This window comes from Osmia bicornis, chromosome 5 (genome assembly GCF_907164935.1).
Source record: "Osmia bicornis bicornis chromosome 5, iOsmBic2.1, whole genome shotgun sequence".
Classification (NCBI taxonomy): Eukaryota; Metazoa; Arthropoda; class Insecta; order Hymenoptera; family Megachilidae; genus Osmia; species Osmia bicornis.
In genome coordinates, this window is record NC_060220.1 from 6,988,270 (window position 1) to 7,007,534 (window position 19,265).

A 19,265-nucleotide genomic window follows, 5' to 3' on the forward strand; every position below is an offset into this window, starting at 1 on the left:
ACCTGCAATTTGATCCTTCTGACGTTTCCCGTCAGAGAAATCCTGCCGGAGATAGTATATTATTTTGTGAACGAAGGGTTGGTAACGAGATACGTGAATATCCCTGCTGCTTTGATCTTACATCCAACATTTTCGTATTGTTGATTCAGTACGAGAAAGAGAGATCCTACTGTACGATATTTAACGAGATTTGTGGTTTGATAGCGTTAATGGACCGGGTTCGTTACTCTGGGTTCCTTCAGGGAAGAAGACGAACCATGATATTGATATTTCGCTTGCTGATTTCAAGAGTCAATCTCCTCTATCTCGATTAATATGTCAATCAATTTCTGGAAGACCTTCGAACTCATCAATCAATCGCAGTTGCTTTGAATTTATATTTTGTGGACTTAGGACGACGTTGACATAAACTTCGAGAAAGAGATTTAAGAAGATACTTCATAATAATTGATAAGTAAAAAGAATATTTTAGGCAGCTTTTATTACTGATCAGCTTGTCACCGTACTTTCGGAATTTTGAACGTTCTTTCATCGCATTTCAGTAGCTATGAAATCGCGGAGGTAGTCCCGCAAACTGATACGGTTGCCTGTCGAAAGTCGATTTTCGCCAAGATTTTTCGCACGCGTCGAACGTTTCTCGCGTGTTGCAGGCGTCTCGGCAGATATATTAAATGGATTCGTGCCGTTTCCATGAAATTCGACGACGTGATTCCCGCGTCTGCGACACGACTGGAGGAGACGGCGCGAGAATTTCGTGCCGTTTCATCCGTATAAGGATTGTGTATCGTGTTCGACCATCGATGACAAAGCTGCTCTCGTATCGCGGTAGTTGAGGAAAAAAGAATTTTATTTTAGAATAGCACGAAAATGCTGAATCAAAAGTATCGTTGTTCTTTTAACTGATACATAAAAAGAGAATAAAATAAACCCACGAATTATTAATAAAAGGATCACTGAAACAATTGAAATGTCTGACAATGAGAATTTGATAATTGAGAATAATTACAGAGCTGTTATCGGAAGGAGTTGTCAATTGACTAAATGAACATCAAAGACTTGACCGATGTGAGACTCGATATCGATAACACAGGGCTCACCAGACAGGGTTGTCCACGAGGTCAGGGGATCCAATATCGAGCTACTCGGGTCGTGGAAACCAATACCGACGCATCCAGGGTCACGGGATCCAATAACGACTGCTCCCGTTCGAAAATAGATTCCAACAACTTCAGGATCCTAGAATCGACTGCGGAAATCAAGTTTTACAGCTGCCGGATCCGAGAATAACTAAATACGAATGCATCCTAGATGAATATTTTAAAACAAATTCCACTCATGAATTAAAAATGGAAAAAAATAAATTCTAAATAATTAAGTAGTACATTTTTTCCACGCTTCCGCAATAGGTACTAATATCAAATTCTTTCTTTCAATTGTTATTATAACCGGTCACCAATCAAAGTCCAATTGACCTGTATCAAGATCAAAAGGGGTTTAGAACACGCTCTATGCACACGAATCAATCGTCCATCGAATTGGCAGCGTACGGCTGCGATGCTGACTTAATACAGCAAAGGGTGTATAGAGGGTAGACAGCTGTAAGCGGTACAGGGGGTTGTAAACGGCAGGCAAATGGAACTCGCCCCTTAAATCGTTGCGAGCACGATGCGGCGCGGTGGCAAGGGCGAGGCGGACGACCAGGTTATATCGGACGGCTTGGAACGACCGACCGCGGATGCATTACAACTGCAACTGCAACTGCGACTGCAACTGCAGCAACGTACGGGAATACAAGGCAGCAGGTCGGCGTATACGCGATAGGAATAATTAATACAGCCATAAACAAGCGTCGAGGGACGGGGTGGTAGCGGCGGGCCCGATATCGTCCCACCGACACATAAAATTGATATCCATGCTCGAAGGAGGGAGGATCGTTCTGAAGGGAACCCATATATCCGGTGACTTGGATGAATCGCTCTTGGTACACGTGGCATCGTATTAGAGTACCAATTGTACGTATTACGGATTTCCTTGTATATTTTCTTGGTTATTCAATTATTCAGTAATTGTTTATTCAATTTAGTATGATTAATTGACGCCTGTTTCAACACTAGATTCAATTATAATACATGGATTCAAGTTTTTCAAGCAAAGGCAAGCGTTTTGAAAATTTGTTGCACTAAAATTTTTATGATATTATTATTCGTATATAAATTAACAATTGTATCTGAATTTTATTAATTTTCAAAGATTAGTGTCTTTATTGTAACATTCTGTATGTTAATGTACTGGCGGTTTGATTATCTACCGACTTATACTACTTATACCGCTGCGCTGGCACAGAATGCCTGCGTCTGACCATATACTGACTCATACTACTTACTGTAACGTGTTCGCCTAGTTCAAGGATGATTAGGAAAAAATGGAATACATAATTATTCATACCTTAGATAGTTTTACAAGTTCTATAAGTTTCATTCAAATCGGTAAATTTAGAACCACAGAATAAGTAGAATACTGTATAATAAGTCAGACAACCTTTAGAAGTAGATAGAAAGCCAGTTAGAATTCAGAATATGGTTCTATCGATAACTGTACGGTGAGTGAGTTCTGGAGATTGTAATGTCCTCTATCTTTACACTATTCTACTAACGATCCTTTTGTTCCCGTTCTAGCTTTAATAGAATGACTTTTCCTTATCCCTGGGGAGCTCTTTCCGGCCATAACGGAACAGCTCTCTAGAGTGGTCCCAAGAAGGTTACTGGGTCAATAGAATGTTCGAGCTTTTTATCGAGTCGGAGCACGGGATGGGGTCGATTTTGAGAGGTCAGGATCATGGTAGTTTCAACGATACGTTCACGATTTTATTAGCTACTTGTTTTAAACCAAACCGCCCCGTCGGCAGCTTGATATTTCCTTATTTACAGTAACTTTACTTTTATTTCCGCTCGTGTCATGCTTAACAAATTGCATCGTTTATGATATTCAATATTCAAAATGACTTTCAATTTTTTACATTAAACGATGTAACATTTTCCTTTCTCGTCGTTTCACAGAAACTCGTTATTCTTCTTCTTTAATCAAACACGTCAAAAACATGGATGTAAATATCCGTTCGAGATAATCGACGGGTCGTATAGAGTCCTGTAAAAATTGTCTCGGAACACGGCAAGTTGTTTAAAGCTTGTGGAAGCGTTGCGTGGCGCGTGTCGGGGTTTAAAGGTAGGGCAAATTGGAATTGCCCCGGGAAGACGGTGTACTGATGGAATTAAAGCCACCGGTGCAACGTCTTCCGCCGGGTTTCATTATCTCGACGAGGTTAGGAGGTCGAAGCCAGGTAACCTGAGCAGACGGTAGCCCTGGCTCGTCTTACAGAGCCGAAAAACCGGAACACGCTTACGGTGAACGTCCCATTTCCGCCTGCTTCTCGTGCCACCCCGTAGGCAATTACTTTCCACGAGAAATTCGCTGGAAAGGGGCACGTTTTTAATCTGTTTGCGGCACAATTCCTGTTCCACGGATTCCGTTAACACTTACACTTCTGGATTAATTGCAACGAACTGAAATTTCATTCGTGATGAAAATTTTAAATATTTAAAATATCAGCTATTTTAAATTAGAAAATCCGATATCGATGTAAAAGCGAAGTTAATAATTCGAATATTTTCTCCATAAACAAAATTAAAATGAAAATACAGAGTACAGTAGGAGTTACATGAACGAAATCATATTTTTCGAAGTTGGTTCGTGTTATTTTGACAAAGAGTTTTTCGTGAAGCTCGCTCAAATATTTTACGAGAAAAGGGGAAAATGAGATGGAAAAAAGAGCATGAAATCGTAAACGTTTTGTTTCTGGAACAGCACAATTTTGAGTTACAGCAAAAATAGTGTGCAAACGATCATTGAATTTTATGGAACATAAAGCGCTGTTTATGTTCCACTTTAGAAGTCAGAAAACAAGCATTGAAAAGTACAAAAGAAAATTACTCGTACGCTTTTGTAGCAAAGTAAACTGCGAAAAAATATCTAATTAAACGCAGATGGTAATTTAAAAAATTATGAATGTTTCTTGCTTAGCTAAAATTAAACAATCTTCTGATTTTACATTACTTCTTTTTCGCGCTGTATAATCGCGATCCAAATAGCCAGTATATACAAGTTAAGCAGCGCCAAATGAAATCTCTTAACGCCTCCGAAAAAGCTGCTTTAATTTCATTCGAAGAAAACGCCAGGTGCCTTCTTCTTCCGGTAAATGTTCATTAACGAGGGTGCTCGTTAGACTGTTGCTCGATCTAAGAAGAAAATATTCACGAGTATTATCGTTAGGCAGATCTACCGGTGAGAAACTCGTCTCTAATCCGCTTGCGGTTGAATCTTTCCCAGCTAAGCGGACCAACAACCCGTCTAATTCGAATTTGTCCTCTCCGTACAACTCGAGTACCAACATCTTCTTACTCTATCCGTTTCTTCGTATGTTAGCAACAGGTATTTCAAACGCCACTAAAAAGCATCTACCGAACGAAGAAATATTCATAAGCATCGCGAATCGTCGACAGGAAATTCTAGGTTACCAGTTTCGTTTGAACAATTTCGATTGGACGGGAAACCACGATGGGGAAGAGAATCACCGTCGACCGGTTGTAACTATTCGTTTACGTCGAAATGGATTTCCCAACGAGGGCTTGCGTGGACGCGAGATATTTCGAAAATCGAGCGAAAGGGAGTGAAAAAAACGCAACGAAATTCTCTTTACTTTCCAAGCCCCCCGGAGGGGTGAAAGCTCTCGTCTGGATGGAATCGTTCAACGATCGAGCCTGCGCTCTGATGGAGTCGCGGGAAAGGGAGAAAATCAGGCAAACCTGGCGGCTGGAATAAAAAGCTGGCTAACGGATGGGGAGAAAAAGAGAGGAAGAAAGAGAGGGAGAACAAGTGTGACCGTAGAAAATTGTTTTCAGGCCGCATGGTAATCTGCTAATAGGGTGTCCACGTTCGGGCCGGTAATCCGTAATCCATCGATACCTGGTTCGATCGTGTATCGGCGCGCGTCACCACCTCTTTGTGTCGAATTATACACGATAGCGAGCCGTGTTTCACGATATAATATATGGTGTCGTGTACCTGCTTGTATGCAAGAGTATTCTATACAAGAGGATCACCGTTGATGTAAATGGAAATCGCGCGCGATTCTACGGGAAAAAATCAACCGATATTGTAGAATGAAATTTACATTCGCGTTAAGCTTCCATTTTTTTACCCAGACAAATTTGATAATGATTATCGCGTAACAAGCTGGCTCCTAATGGTACTCACCGTATTGCAATTTGGATTACGCTGAAATCAGTGGAAAAAGATCGACAGTCCTGCTGTCGAATGAATATGTTAATTGGCTTTGGAATTGGCTGTCCCTATCGGTGATTGATTAAAATTCGATACGTGCTGCCAGCAGCCAGGACGATCGCCTGAGGGGTGATACAGCGAGAACGGGAGGGTGTGAGACGACGACTGGGACGGACGGGGCTCGTGGAAGTTACTTTGTGGATAAACGAGATTGAAATTTCGATGGAAATTACCGTCGGTATCTGTGAGCTTAAGCGCGAGCGGTCGCAAAGTTAAACAGAAGTCGGCTACTCGTCATCTCCAGCTAAACTCGTGTTTTTGGCATCCTTCGTGCCTTTTAATGAATACCTAACGAAATTCTCGTAATTTCTGTCGTTTCAAACTGATGGCTTCATATTGAGTATCTTTCAATCTAGTTAATACCTCAAATAGGAAGATGATTTATGGGATCGGTTAATTAGAAAATGAAGACAAAAGGAAAGCTCTAAACACTCGTAGAAATTCTTACGAACAATTCGATGCGATATGAAATTTTCAAGTTAATTTGTATCTGGAAGGATTATTAAATCCTAGATGATAGTGAAAATATGGAAAAGACGATTTTACTTTAACCACGAGAAACATAAATGTACGTTCATCCTGTCTTGCGGAGAATACCGGTACGTGTTGACTTTCATCCGCGGATTTATCGCGACACACCCCTGGGAACGTTATCATCGGGGAGCAACCGTGTCTTGTTTCTCGCGTGTAGTGTCCTCCTTTTCGCTAGAATCTCGGCAGCACGCACGATAAATTCCGATGCACCAGAATTACCACGTTATAAGCGTGTTTAACCGGAAGCCCGTTCGCCTGGATAGTTTTGCGCCGAATATATCGCGTACGAAATTTGAATTTATAAATAACAGTGCTCGCGCGCCTCGCTCGTTCTCATGTCCTTGTTTTCCACTTCAAAGAAACTGTTCCCTTCTTTATAACCCTTCAACAGTGAAGTCTGGGTCAATGACGATTAAAACTTACTAAAAGAACATTAATTTCAAGCGAAAGTTAAATAATTTGTAAAAAAGGAACAGTGTAAAATTTAGGGAATAAAAATCATTTGAATTGGGCCTCTCCATGGTCCGCCGTCAGGGGGTTGAATAAGCTTAGCCTTGCATTGTATAATCATTTAATTCTCAATATTCATTGCTCCTTATATCACTACTGTTCCAAGAAAATAATTTACTATCACAGTTACTTGGCGACGATTTGTTCAAAGTGTTTTCCACGAAGATTATTTAATTTCCCTTTGCTTGTTCTATAACGAACACCGATGGAAAGACGCCGCAAATGAAGCTGGTCCAAGAGTTCCATCGTCGTTGGTACGTCGACGGTAATGAAACACGTTCACCGTTGGCAATTGTCCCAATCTAACCACGACAACGAGCAGCCTAACACGAAAGAAAGAGACGATATCTAGCCGGCTCCATCGCATTCCCTTCCGTTTCCATCAGAATGCATCTATATACTGGCAGCTCTTCCACCGTTTTTACCTGAATTCAAATGCGAATTTCGGCTTAATTCCGCCGCGACCCGCTCGACCGTGCTCCTAATGCGTTTTCGTGACTAGGTTCACGGTGCTCGCGCACGAAAAGGAGAATTGAAAGGGAAATATCGTAAGAGACTTAAAGGCGAGGCGAAATGTGGGTCAAGACACGTGTTACACGAACAATTCCCCTTTAAAGAAATGCTTTAGGAATTACTATTAGGTCTTACGTTTGCTCCTCTTACTCCTACTACAAGGGTGCGTTAAAATAAAAGAACCCTTGAAACATTATTCCCAGATATATAAAAATATAATATTACCTAAATCTAAATTTTTCACTCACTATATCAAGCACCATCAACCCCATAAAATTCCACTACCCTTTTCTTTACCATTCTTCACATTCTTTAATTCCCACGTATTTCTTGCAAAGTATTTCGTAAACGATCCCTTACCCTTGCTTATCAGAGCCCTTTACGAGCCCTTTCATCTCTCCGTTCGCATCGTTTATAGCCATGAAAATTGCGTTCGTGGTAAATACGCGTATTTTTCTCGAAACAAGCCGTGCTTGTACGTTCCACCCCCCTCTGTGTTTCAGCCCGAAATGTGTTTTGGTCGATCCGCACGCGTACGTGCATCACCGGTGGCAAAGCATTTCAGAAACCGTATCGAAATATTTTCTAACCACTCCTCCGGCTGGTACGTTCGATTTTACTCCGTCCTTTCCTTTTCTCTTATTTAATATATTTCACGAGTAAAAGAAAACCGTAACGGCATGGAAATTTCTGGCCGTACGTTCGGGGAAACGGAAAAGCCGGTTTCTAGTTGTGCTCGCTTGTTACCCCGTTCCTCTCTCGAGCGTGGAAAAATGCCTGTGGAAGTGTTGGGTCACGTACAAGCCGGCGATAACACAGTCGTTTTGCTTTCTCCTCATCTCTACCTTTCTATCTTTCTCCTTTCAATCCTTTGACGCTTCTCTAAGCAAGCTTTTCCTTGTTCTTCCACGCTCGTATTCAAAGGAGCAAAGGAAAAGAGCTCGAGCACAAAGATCACATACCGGCCAGATTGAGGCTGCAAGGTAAACGCGTTCCCTCCTTATCCTTGTCCGACTTCCGTTTCCTCTTAAATTCGCTGCGTCTATCTTCCACTCTCTTTGTCCGTCCTTTACCTCTCATCCTGGCTGATTCTCCGTCGCTTTGAGCAAGCCCGCGTGAAAATTGTGGGCCTTGTACCGAGCAGCCACGACACAGGATACCGTGTGTATCCGGAAGTGGTCGTGTGTGATTCGACGAAGATAAGCAGAGGGAATCAACGAGGATGGAAAACACGAGAATGCTTGACAGAGGCTCGAGTAACGAGACTCCAGGTTGGCCAAACAACTTTGTACTGACTTTCGAGAACTACTTTAGCTGAATGCTGTTTTCTTTGCGTGCCAATGTGTATCGAGATATCAGGGTAACTTATGCTACTTCGTTGCACAAACTTTTCACCGTACAAATTGATCGACTTCGTTTTTTCCGTCTTACGAGAAAACTGGTTTAAAGGAATCGTGAAACGATCCATCGAGTCTTTCGAATCTTATTTCTTATTTAGATGTTGTATCGGATTGAGGATTTATTCTTTTGTCTCTCTTTTTGAATATGAAAGTACGTGTTCGAAGATCAACCTGAGTAAGTGAATTTTCTATCAGGTTTATTGGTTACTGAAACAAGATCTCTCGAGACTTAAGTAAGTTTAAGCCTATTATGAATTGAGAAAGTAGATCCTGCAGGCTTTTTCAGATTATATAATAAAACCTCGAAGACAGTACAGTGTAAAAAAATTAAATACCGTGGAATTTATAACTTTTGCAATTTTTCATTTTTAATCAGTTTCAGATTGGATGAATAAAAAGTTAACTAAATGTCAAAATCACGAATACGTAACGGTTACCATCAAAGTACTGATACAACAGCTGGTGTAAAATTCAATTTTTCAACAAAGTTCAACAATTCGAATAGCTCGGCAAAAGGAAAGCGTTCGCTTGTCGATCAATGCAAAACGAACCTATTGATACAAGTATGGTATTTTGTCCATTTACAACCCGCAATTCATGTTCGCTATCGAGCTGTATTATTCGAGAAAGAAACAGAGGAGAAATCGAAGAATGGACGTAGCACGATTGATTACGACCAGGTTACTTTCAATCATAGAATAAATGTAGTTCCTTTATCGCGAAACCATTAAAATTCCATTTACTGATACAGCTTGTGGTTCTCGAATAAAAACGACTCTTATTCTCGATATCAGACGAAACGCATATTGATCTTTCCATTTTGATTGATCGATTGCTATTCAGGCTTTTAATCAAACACTTGGTTCATGAAATTCTGACGCAAACTCGAGTGTATTGTTTACAGTGTTGTAAATAGGGCACTTGGAAATATTTTCAAGTATTTACAACTTCCATTTACAGGTGTTCAAGAAACGCCAACAAAAGCATCAAGATTAAAGTACCATGAAATTTTTTATTAGGTGATTCATGAAAGAAAATTTCAAGTACCCTGTTTTATAAGAATCTTTTTTTTATAACCGCTTTTACTTTTAACTGTTTGCAACAGTAGTTTTCGAGAAAATCCGTTTAACTTCAAGAGTACGTGTACCTAAGATAAGCAAGAGATTTTCGTGGCAAGTCAGATAAAATATAAAATTAATTTGTAAATATGAAAGTGGAAGGATCAAGTGATATTTTATGCAATAGAATCTGCCTGTGTTAATTTAAATTGAAAGCTTTTAATTATAAATTTATAGAACCTTTAAATTGACAATTTAATTACCCTCTGAATCTTAATGGCAGACAGTAAGTTATTTAAAATGAAACACTTCCATTTCAAATTTTAAAATGCAATTACGTACTTGAGATATCCGGTATGAAAAATGTAAGATGCAGTTCTATCCTTGATTACACAAAATATTCTGTACAATATCAAACTCTCAATCCATATTCCAATATACAAGCTTCCTTCTCATCGTTATCATGAATAATAGTTTCAGTATGTCCTCAAACGGTGGGGTAACGATAATTCAAGGCGAGGGCTCCAAGAGCCAGCCCTGTTTCCCTTAATTTCATCGTGACTGGTAAATCGCTTTACCTGGCATGATGTATTTTGACGAGCTAATGGATATCGCGTACGGATTATCATGCTAAAGAGACGTTAATTAACGGATCGTCCTGTTGTAACGGCCGCTTACACCGGTCACCGGTTCACTATAGGCGGATGTACCAGGTGAATTTGGCGGGAAACACACCGTTTCGGTATACGTACTAATGGATGAACTGGCTCGAGGCAATCGGTACGAAGCTTCCGCGATACGTGCAGATTTTTCTCGTTCAAAAGAATGGAATTACGCGAGCGACTCTTTGTTCCCCACCCTGGAGCCAGGCTAAAACCGTAATCCGATTTCCTTGACGAGAGCAATTATAAAGATTGGCACCGCATTAACTCCACCGGCACGGCTCGTTCTCGTCGCGAAATTGCTTTATAATTGGGCTTTCGTATAAAAATCCACTGGTTCGTGCCACGGATACGGAAAGTCCGGCTTAATGCCGGCGACTACGGTAGTTAGAAATGAAGCTTTAAATCGGCGAGGCTGATGTTGGCCACGGTTTAAAATTAACACGTTCGCGATATGGTTATTTATGTCATGTAAATAAGTATCTTTCTTATTTAAATAAAATGAAAAGTTTGTAAAATAATACTTCGGAAAATCATCTTGCAACAAATAGCAAAAGGGTGTCGTTTTCATGTACCTATTTATGTTCGCAGCAATTAGTAAATTAACTTTCATAAACAGATATAGAATAACTCATTAATTTCATTAGGAAAATTTACGAACGCATTTATAACACCGACAAGATTTCTTACCTAACAAAGTTTGTTTTATGTAGAAGCCTTTCACGTCTCGTCTTTAATCACTTTTAAAAGAGTTAATGGGAGAACATCTTAAAAATTTTTAATGAAATTGCTCGTAAACTTTTACTACAGCTTCAAAGTAAACTCGAGAAATTTTTTTTACTGAAAATTACCTCCATAACGCGGGCAATAAAAAATTGCAAACTACGTCTGACCATACGCGGACCATTATCACTTACACTACTTACCAATATTCTGTACGCGTTGTCTTTCATGTAACATTATCGTGCACGCTATTAACTATTTCGATGTTAATTAACAACAAATTCTACTTAACGATCCCGTTGAGAATTACCGTATCATGAGGAAATAATTCGCTAGATGTACCCAAGTTTAACACGCCATAACGATCGTTTACTAACAAACCGAAATGAGTCCAGCTACACCGCGAATTTCTCGAGTGTCTCGTTCGCGACTACTATAAAAGAGAGGTTGAGAGTTTCAAAGAGAAAAAGAGAGAGTGAGAGAAAAAGGAAGGTTTGAATCGATCGTGAGCCAACAGGCAGAAGGTGTGTACGTACCTCCATGCCACGTCGATTTCTCCATCGCACCCACTTGTTGAACCCTGGTCGCCAATATTCGACGAAGTACTCCTCGGTGTACTCGACCCCGTGACCGTTACCGAATCTTCCCTGGGTCTTGGTGGACGTCAGTATACGAGGGTTGTGTAGATTCACCTCAAGGTACTCTTTGCCCTCTTTCGTGACCATATTTTTCGGGCACCAGGCACCGCCACCCTTGTCTTGTCTCAGCCTGCGAAACCAAGGAATTACGGTAAGAATTATTACCAAGGCATCCAGGAACAGGAATATTCTCCTGCAAAAGCGTATTCTACGTTCACGTGGGACCCACTTGTATCATGGACATACACACACACACACACACACACACACAAGTATATACAGAGAGATGGAGAGAATCTTTCTGCAGTTTCTCTTGGAGATACTTTTGGTTGTTCCCTGAATAAGCAATAAAAGCTATATTTAAGAAGGGTGCAGGGGGAAATCCTTGGCTTCTTTTTCGTTATGGTTATGAGAAACGCGTGTTACCAGCATTATGAAGGTTCTTCAACCTTTGAAAGGAGAAATGAAATTGTTCCTTCTTGGGGAATAAGGTTCTTGAGAGAAGAATGAATTGTATACTCTTAGGAAACTTGCAATTTCAGCGCTGGGTAAATACACGCAATTAATTGTGTGAATATTCCGTTATAGAATTATTGGGTTATTGTAAAATTATTAAATTAATGTAATGTTATTTAACGGTACGCTAAAACTCTAATCTGGACATGTTGATCGAATTGTACTTGTCGAATAATAACGTATAGTTTGAACAGGAAAACGCTTCAAATAATATTGGAAAACCGTTTATTTCCTGCCGTGTTATTGAAACGATCCTCAGTCGGTTCTTTCGTTGCTCGTAGGCGTTAAAAAAGTAATTAATAGTCGGTTTTTCTCTCTGTTTCGACACGTTGCTTCCAACGCGCCAGGATCGACGGGTGTTCGCGTATTAAATTAATGACGCTCGGATTGATTTACGAGCGGTCGTTTAACTGGAGCTTTTTTTCCCTATCGATTTCCAGTTATTTATAATCATTTATATATGTATCGAGCAGCTTTTCGCGATAATGGCTTTCAACGCGAACACCACGAGAGAGAGAGAGAGAGAGGAGGAAAGAGGCAAACGAGCTTGGGGAGATAGATGAAGAAGGGGTGCAATCGGTGTTTAATCATCGCGTACGCGTCTGACCCACTTGCTCTCGTCGCGGAGAACAACGGAAAAGCAGTTTCGATTCCAACCTGCTTTCTCGACAATAGAATGCCGTTATTATCGATGCCTCGCTTTGTACAATCACATTAACACGTTTAATTCGCAAAGTGTTACGAAAAATTCTCTGGAGAACGCTTATACAAACTCGTGCACTTGAAATCTCGCGAGAATCGTATTTCAGATTTGAATTTAACAGGTTTGACATTAATAGAACTTCATCGCACGTGTTTATTTTAATTGATTGACTTTGTAAATCGTAAATCAGATATCACCAACATAAACAATCTCTAGATATAACTTACAACAGAAACAAGCATTTACGTATGAAAAATGTGCTCTATTTCCATGCATAGTACTCTATTTCTCTAGGCACGTTTTGAATTATTTCCTTCACGAACGACACAAGAATTGCTCTCCACTATCAACAAAGAAATGGCTCAACCTCGAAGCAGGCAATTATGGACACGAAACACGTTTCTAATTGAGCGATGAGAGCCCCAGATGCATACGTGATGCATACATTAAACTGAAAATACTTGATGAGCGAAGAAAAACGAGTAGAGTTCATAGTGATCTTAGGAAAACAGTCACAGAACCTGATTCTAATCAGATAAATTTCATAAAAAGATTATGGGTATATGGAAGGCATATTAAGGATCTAAAATATGCTTGTACAACGCGCACACACAGTTTGGAGTAAAAAACAAGGGTCTGCTTGATAACGAGATCCTATTATACAAAGACCGGAGATTCTTCACGCGATAAGAAACTTAGCCGAGGAAGTTTAATTTTAAGCTCTATTTACCGCGCAACGAGCTTTCAGAATTAAGGACATCGAGCCGAAAGAGGGGGCGGGGTCACGAAGTACCGAGCTTATTATCACTCGCGAGGCTAACTCGCTAATCGTTCTGACTGGACGAGCGACTCCGCTGGCCACGACTGCGATACAATTTCCTTGATTTTCAAAGCTCGTTAGCTCGGTAATCGCCTCGAAATGAAACTCTCCACCTCTCTCTCTCTCTCACTTTGCACGCCAACTTTTTCCTCGATATTGCGCGGATTCCCTTCGTCAATTAAAATTAATGAAAGCTGATCCACCGCCTAGCCGCGGGCGAGCCGTGCCTCTGACAGGCGGCGATACTTTGTTTCGTTAGTCGGTACGAGAGCGCTGGTAATTAATCTATTATTTCGTTGCCATTCCTAACAAATTTCCCGTAGTTTAGAGAGTTTTAGGATACCGTTGCGTTTTCGGCTTCCACCGAACGATTAAATGATATTTCGTACAAGTTTCATTTCAATTAATTCGTATAATGGTATTTTCACAGGAACAAAAGTTTCAAATGGTAACAGATATTTTTAATGCTTAATATTTCAAATTACTAGCGAAATTAATGCTTTCAGTCCACTTCATACTTTGAATATTAATAATTTCACTGATTCAGTAGAAATATCAACGCATAGTCAGACACTGAATAATATTAACCCCTTGCCCTACAACATCGTGTCATACTCGTGACGCAATTTACATTTCAAATGTGTTAAATTTACTTGGTATTTTTAGTATAATTGAATTTTGAATTTAATTATTATTATAATTTGCTCAGTCAAGGATGCATGATATTTTATTTTTCTTTATTTGTTTCAAAATTGAAGTAATAAATAGCTGTGTCTGACTAAACTATTGAAAAAATCATAGGCGAAGGGATTAATATGTAAAGCTTCCATTTAGTACTTTAAAAATAAAAATTTATATTATTGTGTTGTTATTAACTATACAATTTTACCAACGTTTCCCAATCCCTTTACCTTCCATGCACAAACGCGATACGTTTAAATCCAAACAAGGTAGAAGCTGAACGAATTTCTAACGTAAAGAAGATCACGTTTAAACCACAAAAGATCGGAATATAAGATAGGATCGGTTCGAGTCCAAAGAGCGAGGAATTTCCCACGAGTGGACGTTACTTCCGGGATGGCTTGCAGGACCAACCTAACCCTCCGATCCAGATAGACGCGTGCATGGGCGACACAAAGCGGCAGAGAATCTCCATGGAAATATTTCAGCTGGTTCGGTCGTCGAGCACTATCATACAGGCGGCATGCCCGCATGTAAACAATAGACCAGGCGAAACCCACTGAAAGCGTTTGCGGTTAATTAGGCAGCAATGCTGTTAACAATGTCCTGGCTTCGTCCCTCGCCGCCTCTTCAACCCCTTTTCGTCCGTTCTGTCCGCAAACCTACGTAGCACCGTCGAAATTCCCCGCAACGCGGCCGACCTGGCCAGGATTTCGTTCGAATAAAGTTATATCAGACAAACCCCCCCTACGCCCTCCTTTGCCGACCGATTCCACGATCACCTCGAGCTCGCTAATTATCCGTCCTTCCTGCGGGCTAATTACGACAGCAAGGAAATTAGCCGAGGGTTCGTTGAAAATTTCCACCACGATATACCGTCACGTCTGTCTACCCTGTTTTGACTCTGCAACCCTTTTTTACCTAAGGGTTGCTTTGTTTTAAACAGTGGAAAAATACCATGCGTACAACTGTCAAAGTATTAACTGACGAATTTAGCATCATCATAAGGGTCTTTGAAAGTAACAACTTTGTAAATTGTAGCACATACTGTATATAGAATTTTTTGCAAAAATGTTATTCATTGCTAAGGGAGGTATCAAGCAGCTTTTCAAACGTTTAACAATATTACAAGGAGTCTTACGTTTTAATATTGAGAAGAAAAGCTAGGGTAGCTTCAAAGGTATGACACGATATTGTGAAGTATACCATAAGTTTCCATAAGAGTCTGAGCTTCGAGGACAATCTCTTCAAGAGTCTAATATCACTGCAAGGATTCGCAACAAAGTTGCAATCTAACATATAGCTTTAATACCTTTTCGATCTTTAAAGCTACGTTTTTGTATCATATGTATGATAAAAATATAATACTCTTAAGGGCTCGATCTCTTAGAATTTCAACCTTTAAAGCTTGCAGTTGGAATCCAGATGATCTTATCGTTTAAAAGCTGAACGTTCAAAGTTTATTTTAAGAACATCAAACTTTCGAAACAATGTCACAAATGAGCCAAGTATCATTTTAATTACGTGCAACAATGTTATAAAGTTTCCAAGCTGCCGCAAGTAATTATCAAAACGCAAATCACTTTCAAAAGCGGAATACGATTCTTTCATCGCGTGCAAAGAGGAGATGGCTGTTTAAAGGTTTACAAAGTTCCTTTTTCGTTATAATCGCGTAGCCGTTATTAAAGGAAATTATTTCAATTTTCCCCGGAGTAGTTTTACAACTCGAACGAGGGCGAAACGGCAGCCGCAGCGTTTCCGCGAAACTTGTAATCGTTTCTTAAGAAGCACACATTCCATCGCGTTTACGTAATCGGATCATGCCGAGCAAACAAATTTCAAGCGCACACCACCAAGCCGACCGTGTAACACTGTGTTTCTTTCCTTAATGGCAGCCTTGGGCAATGTTACCACCAGAACCGTAGGAATTCCCTACCGTCGTTTTTTCCTGCAGTCGAAGAGAATTCATTGAAAACAAGATTTTTAACTTGGGATCGACTGGTTTCCTAACCAGGAAAGACATAAAAGAGGTTGGAAAGTTTTTCACTTCAGCCAAAACATACGCCCCCCTTTTCCATGCAATTTCAATATCAACAATTTTTTGTATCATTAATAGTTACGAAATAAGAGCTCTGTAACAGTTTAGCTGAGACACCCTGTGTAACAATAAGATCCTTCGAACCCTCCAGCTTTTAATCATAAATTTCCACAAGCCGCCATAAACAACGATCAAACCCATTTCCCGAAACTCTGCCGCGATGAATAACAGTATCTGCATATATTCTGATGACACAGAGGAATAAAAAGCTGATCAATCAAGAGATACAATTGGAAATCAATAAATTTTAAAATATTAAAATGTTGGAAATATTTAGGAAACTTCAGGAAAATTCAGTGACAGTTCAATTTCTATTCTACTGCTGATGCGCCGGCAAGTTCGTTCTCTGGGAATCCTAATTTCTTGGAAAATAGTTACAGAGTTCGATCGTAATAGGAAGCCAATAGTCGAGGGGGAATTTAGGGTAGCAGCCAGTCAGGCAACCGATCGAGAAAGCAGCCTTATGGCTCGGCTAGCACAAAGTAGCCTCGTTGAGAAATGCAGCAGAGTGGAAGGCCGCGTCGACCGGAGGCGTTGCGCTTGCCTCATCAGTCGAAAGGTGCATTAGCATTGCTAATGACCTGCGATCGTTACCGCCGCACGCCTCCTGTCTATCCGATACGTTCGTTATTTGAAAATCAGCCACCATCACCTGTGTCCGTCATACTCAGCCGATCGGCTACGTTTAAAGCTAATTACCTGTCTATCCATTTGACTTGAAGAGATTTTTCAATCCTTTAACTAAATACTTCGACGTGATGTTAGAGGAATAGGAGATTGTTGAAAGTCGCTTGAAAAATGAAAAGAATTTTGGAAAAATTCTTGGTTACATCACGAGGGAAGAGTGCTTGAAATTGCACTATTTCTTTTTCTCTTTTGTTAGATGAAACCAATGGTGTAGATGTTCAATATGTTGACCATATACAGTGTGAGGAGAAAAGATTACTCGAGATGGAGTCATCTGTAGACTGATTATATTTTTGATCACCATCGTTGCGAAGAACATTCTCTCGATCGAAGGAAATAAATTCTGTATTCATGCAACATTTTTTAACACTGCTATGTAAAAAAAAGGAATTCGAAATCTTCAATTCCTCGATTCTTATCATAAGTATTCCAATAAAAATAATTTTAAAATTCCTCGAGCATTTCTTCTCTTTTATAAGATTCCATCGTTCAAGTAATAAAAAATTACAAAATTTGCAATCATAACTGGAAATGAGAATTTCTACTCGGCACAAATAAATATCTTTCTATCGAGCGATACGTGAGTCCCTAAAAGACTATGGAGGTAAGTAAAGGGAATTTAGGAACAGGTCACAATCGACGGCTTATTCTTAAAGGAACTACGATATTCGAGCCACGTACGTGGACTACTCGCTTTCTTTTATTACCGGTTCGCGTACGTGCAGCTCCATCACTCGTCTCGACGACAACCCAATACCCTTTTCGTTTCTGCGACGCACAAAAATTTAATTGAATTTTTCCCTGATACCACAACTTCGACGGCGACGCTCGTTACCCGGGGTCCAGGATCGTCCTGGGAATCGCAAAAACGCTCGAGCGGACTTGTGAGAGCGAAAACTCGCAACAGGATGCACGTTACGAGACACCGTGCGGATATTTCGTCGGGGACTAACATTCTCGCTAATTAGACGCGAAACGACCGTCTATTACGTTACACGGCACATTAGAAACGACCAAGAACCACCTATATAATTCTTGAAAATATGCGTGTTGGCCTAACAAGACGCTTCTTATTTACGATTAACATTTTAATTAGAAATTCTGCACTTAATTGAAAATATTTGAAGAAACACTTTATCAGTATTAGACAAGATAGTGTTAAGTATAACAGTACTGAACCAAGTTTACTGGGGATTATTTGTCCACCCATGGAAGACGAGAAGCAACACGTGGCTTTCGCGGGCTGTTCTTCCTCCGGTACGTACCGTTGCGTACACAATAAATCAGCTTTCCCGATGTTAGTGCATACCTGGCAATCGATATCGAAGATGTATCGCCGTTTCGAATGTTTCTTGTCGCGCGAAAGGACGTTACTTCGAGCAGATCGGATGGTGCGAACAATTTGTTCAACTTAAGGGGACGTTTCAGGGGTGATTTATTTCTGAACACTAGCTAGTCGAATAGATACGTACTCATTGATCGGAACTATTGACTGAATAATTGTACGATACTGTAAATACAGAATTGATTTTTTAACTCTCCTGTATAATCGGTAACCACGTTCTTTCATGCTCGCGTGCACGTCAGTCCCTTCTGTTCTCCAGCTCCCGTTTTCGAACGGTTATCGAATATTCCAGGAATGCCGTCGCCGAATATGCCATCAGCCAAATGATCCGTGAAAATTCCAACTGGCACGGTGCGATTTTATGCGAGCCCGATCGGGGTTCCTTTTTTACTCGCGTACACCTACGAGAGCATACGCTCGCGAGTTCGTTCGTTTGTACATATATGTACACACACACACACATATACATGTATATTGGTATAGGAAGATCGAAAAGCACGGCTGACTGGAAAGAACGGGGAGGAAAAAGCTTCAGCTATACCGGAACCGTGGATATTAAAGCTTATGGTGAATGACAGTGATGCTCGATGGATTGGCACGGATTGATTCTGCTCCCATTTCCAAGCGATCCGTGGATCTCGATACCCGAGCACTTGTCAATAAATAGAGCCGTTTCTCCTCCTACTCTTTTATACCCACGTATCTCGCTTTCTCCCGTGCCTATTTTTTGCAAATCGTCTTGAAAATTCGCGAAGCGTCGATCACCGGCATCCGCGACGTCTTTTATTCGAGGTTCGTATTCGGGAACCATCGCAACAGACAAATAAAGGAACTGCAATAGAAATACACTTTTCTAAGCGACGTCTTTGAATTACGGATTGCGCTTCAATATTACACTTTAAAATAAACCGAGGTAGTTAATTCATTTAAGAAATATCAATATTTTTAATGTAATATTCAGAGATGAACGAACTGTTCTG

At 40.3% G+C, this 19,265-nt stretch overlaps 1 protein-coding gene across 2 annotated transcripts in view; it reads right to left on the reverse strand.

The window, feature by feature from the left end:
- The window catches only part of LOC114874990 (discoidin domain-containing receptor 2-like), a 153,497-nt gene that overhangs the window by 37,674 nt on the left and 96,558 nt on the right, over positions 1–19,265 (reverse strand). For both annotated transcript variants that reach the window (XR_003789172.2, XM_029184813.2), the window contains exon 5: positions 11,334–11,565. Coding sequence is in view for 1 of the 2 variants with exons in the window: in XM_029184813.2 (XP_029040646.1) it covers positions 11,334–11,565 (232 nt within the window). In the remaining variant the exon portion in view is untranslated. The remainder of the gene's footprint in view (positions 1–11,333; positions 11,566–19,265) is intronic.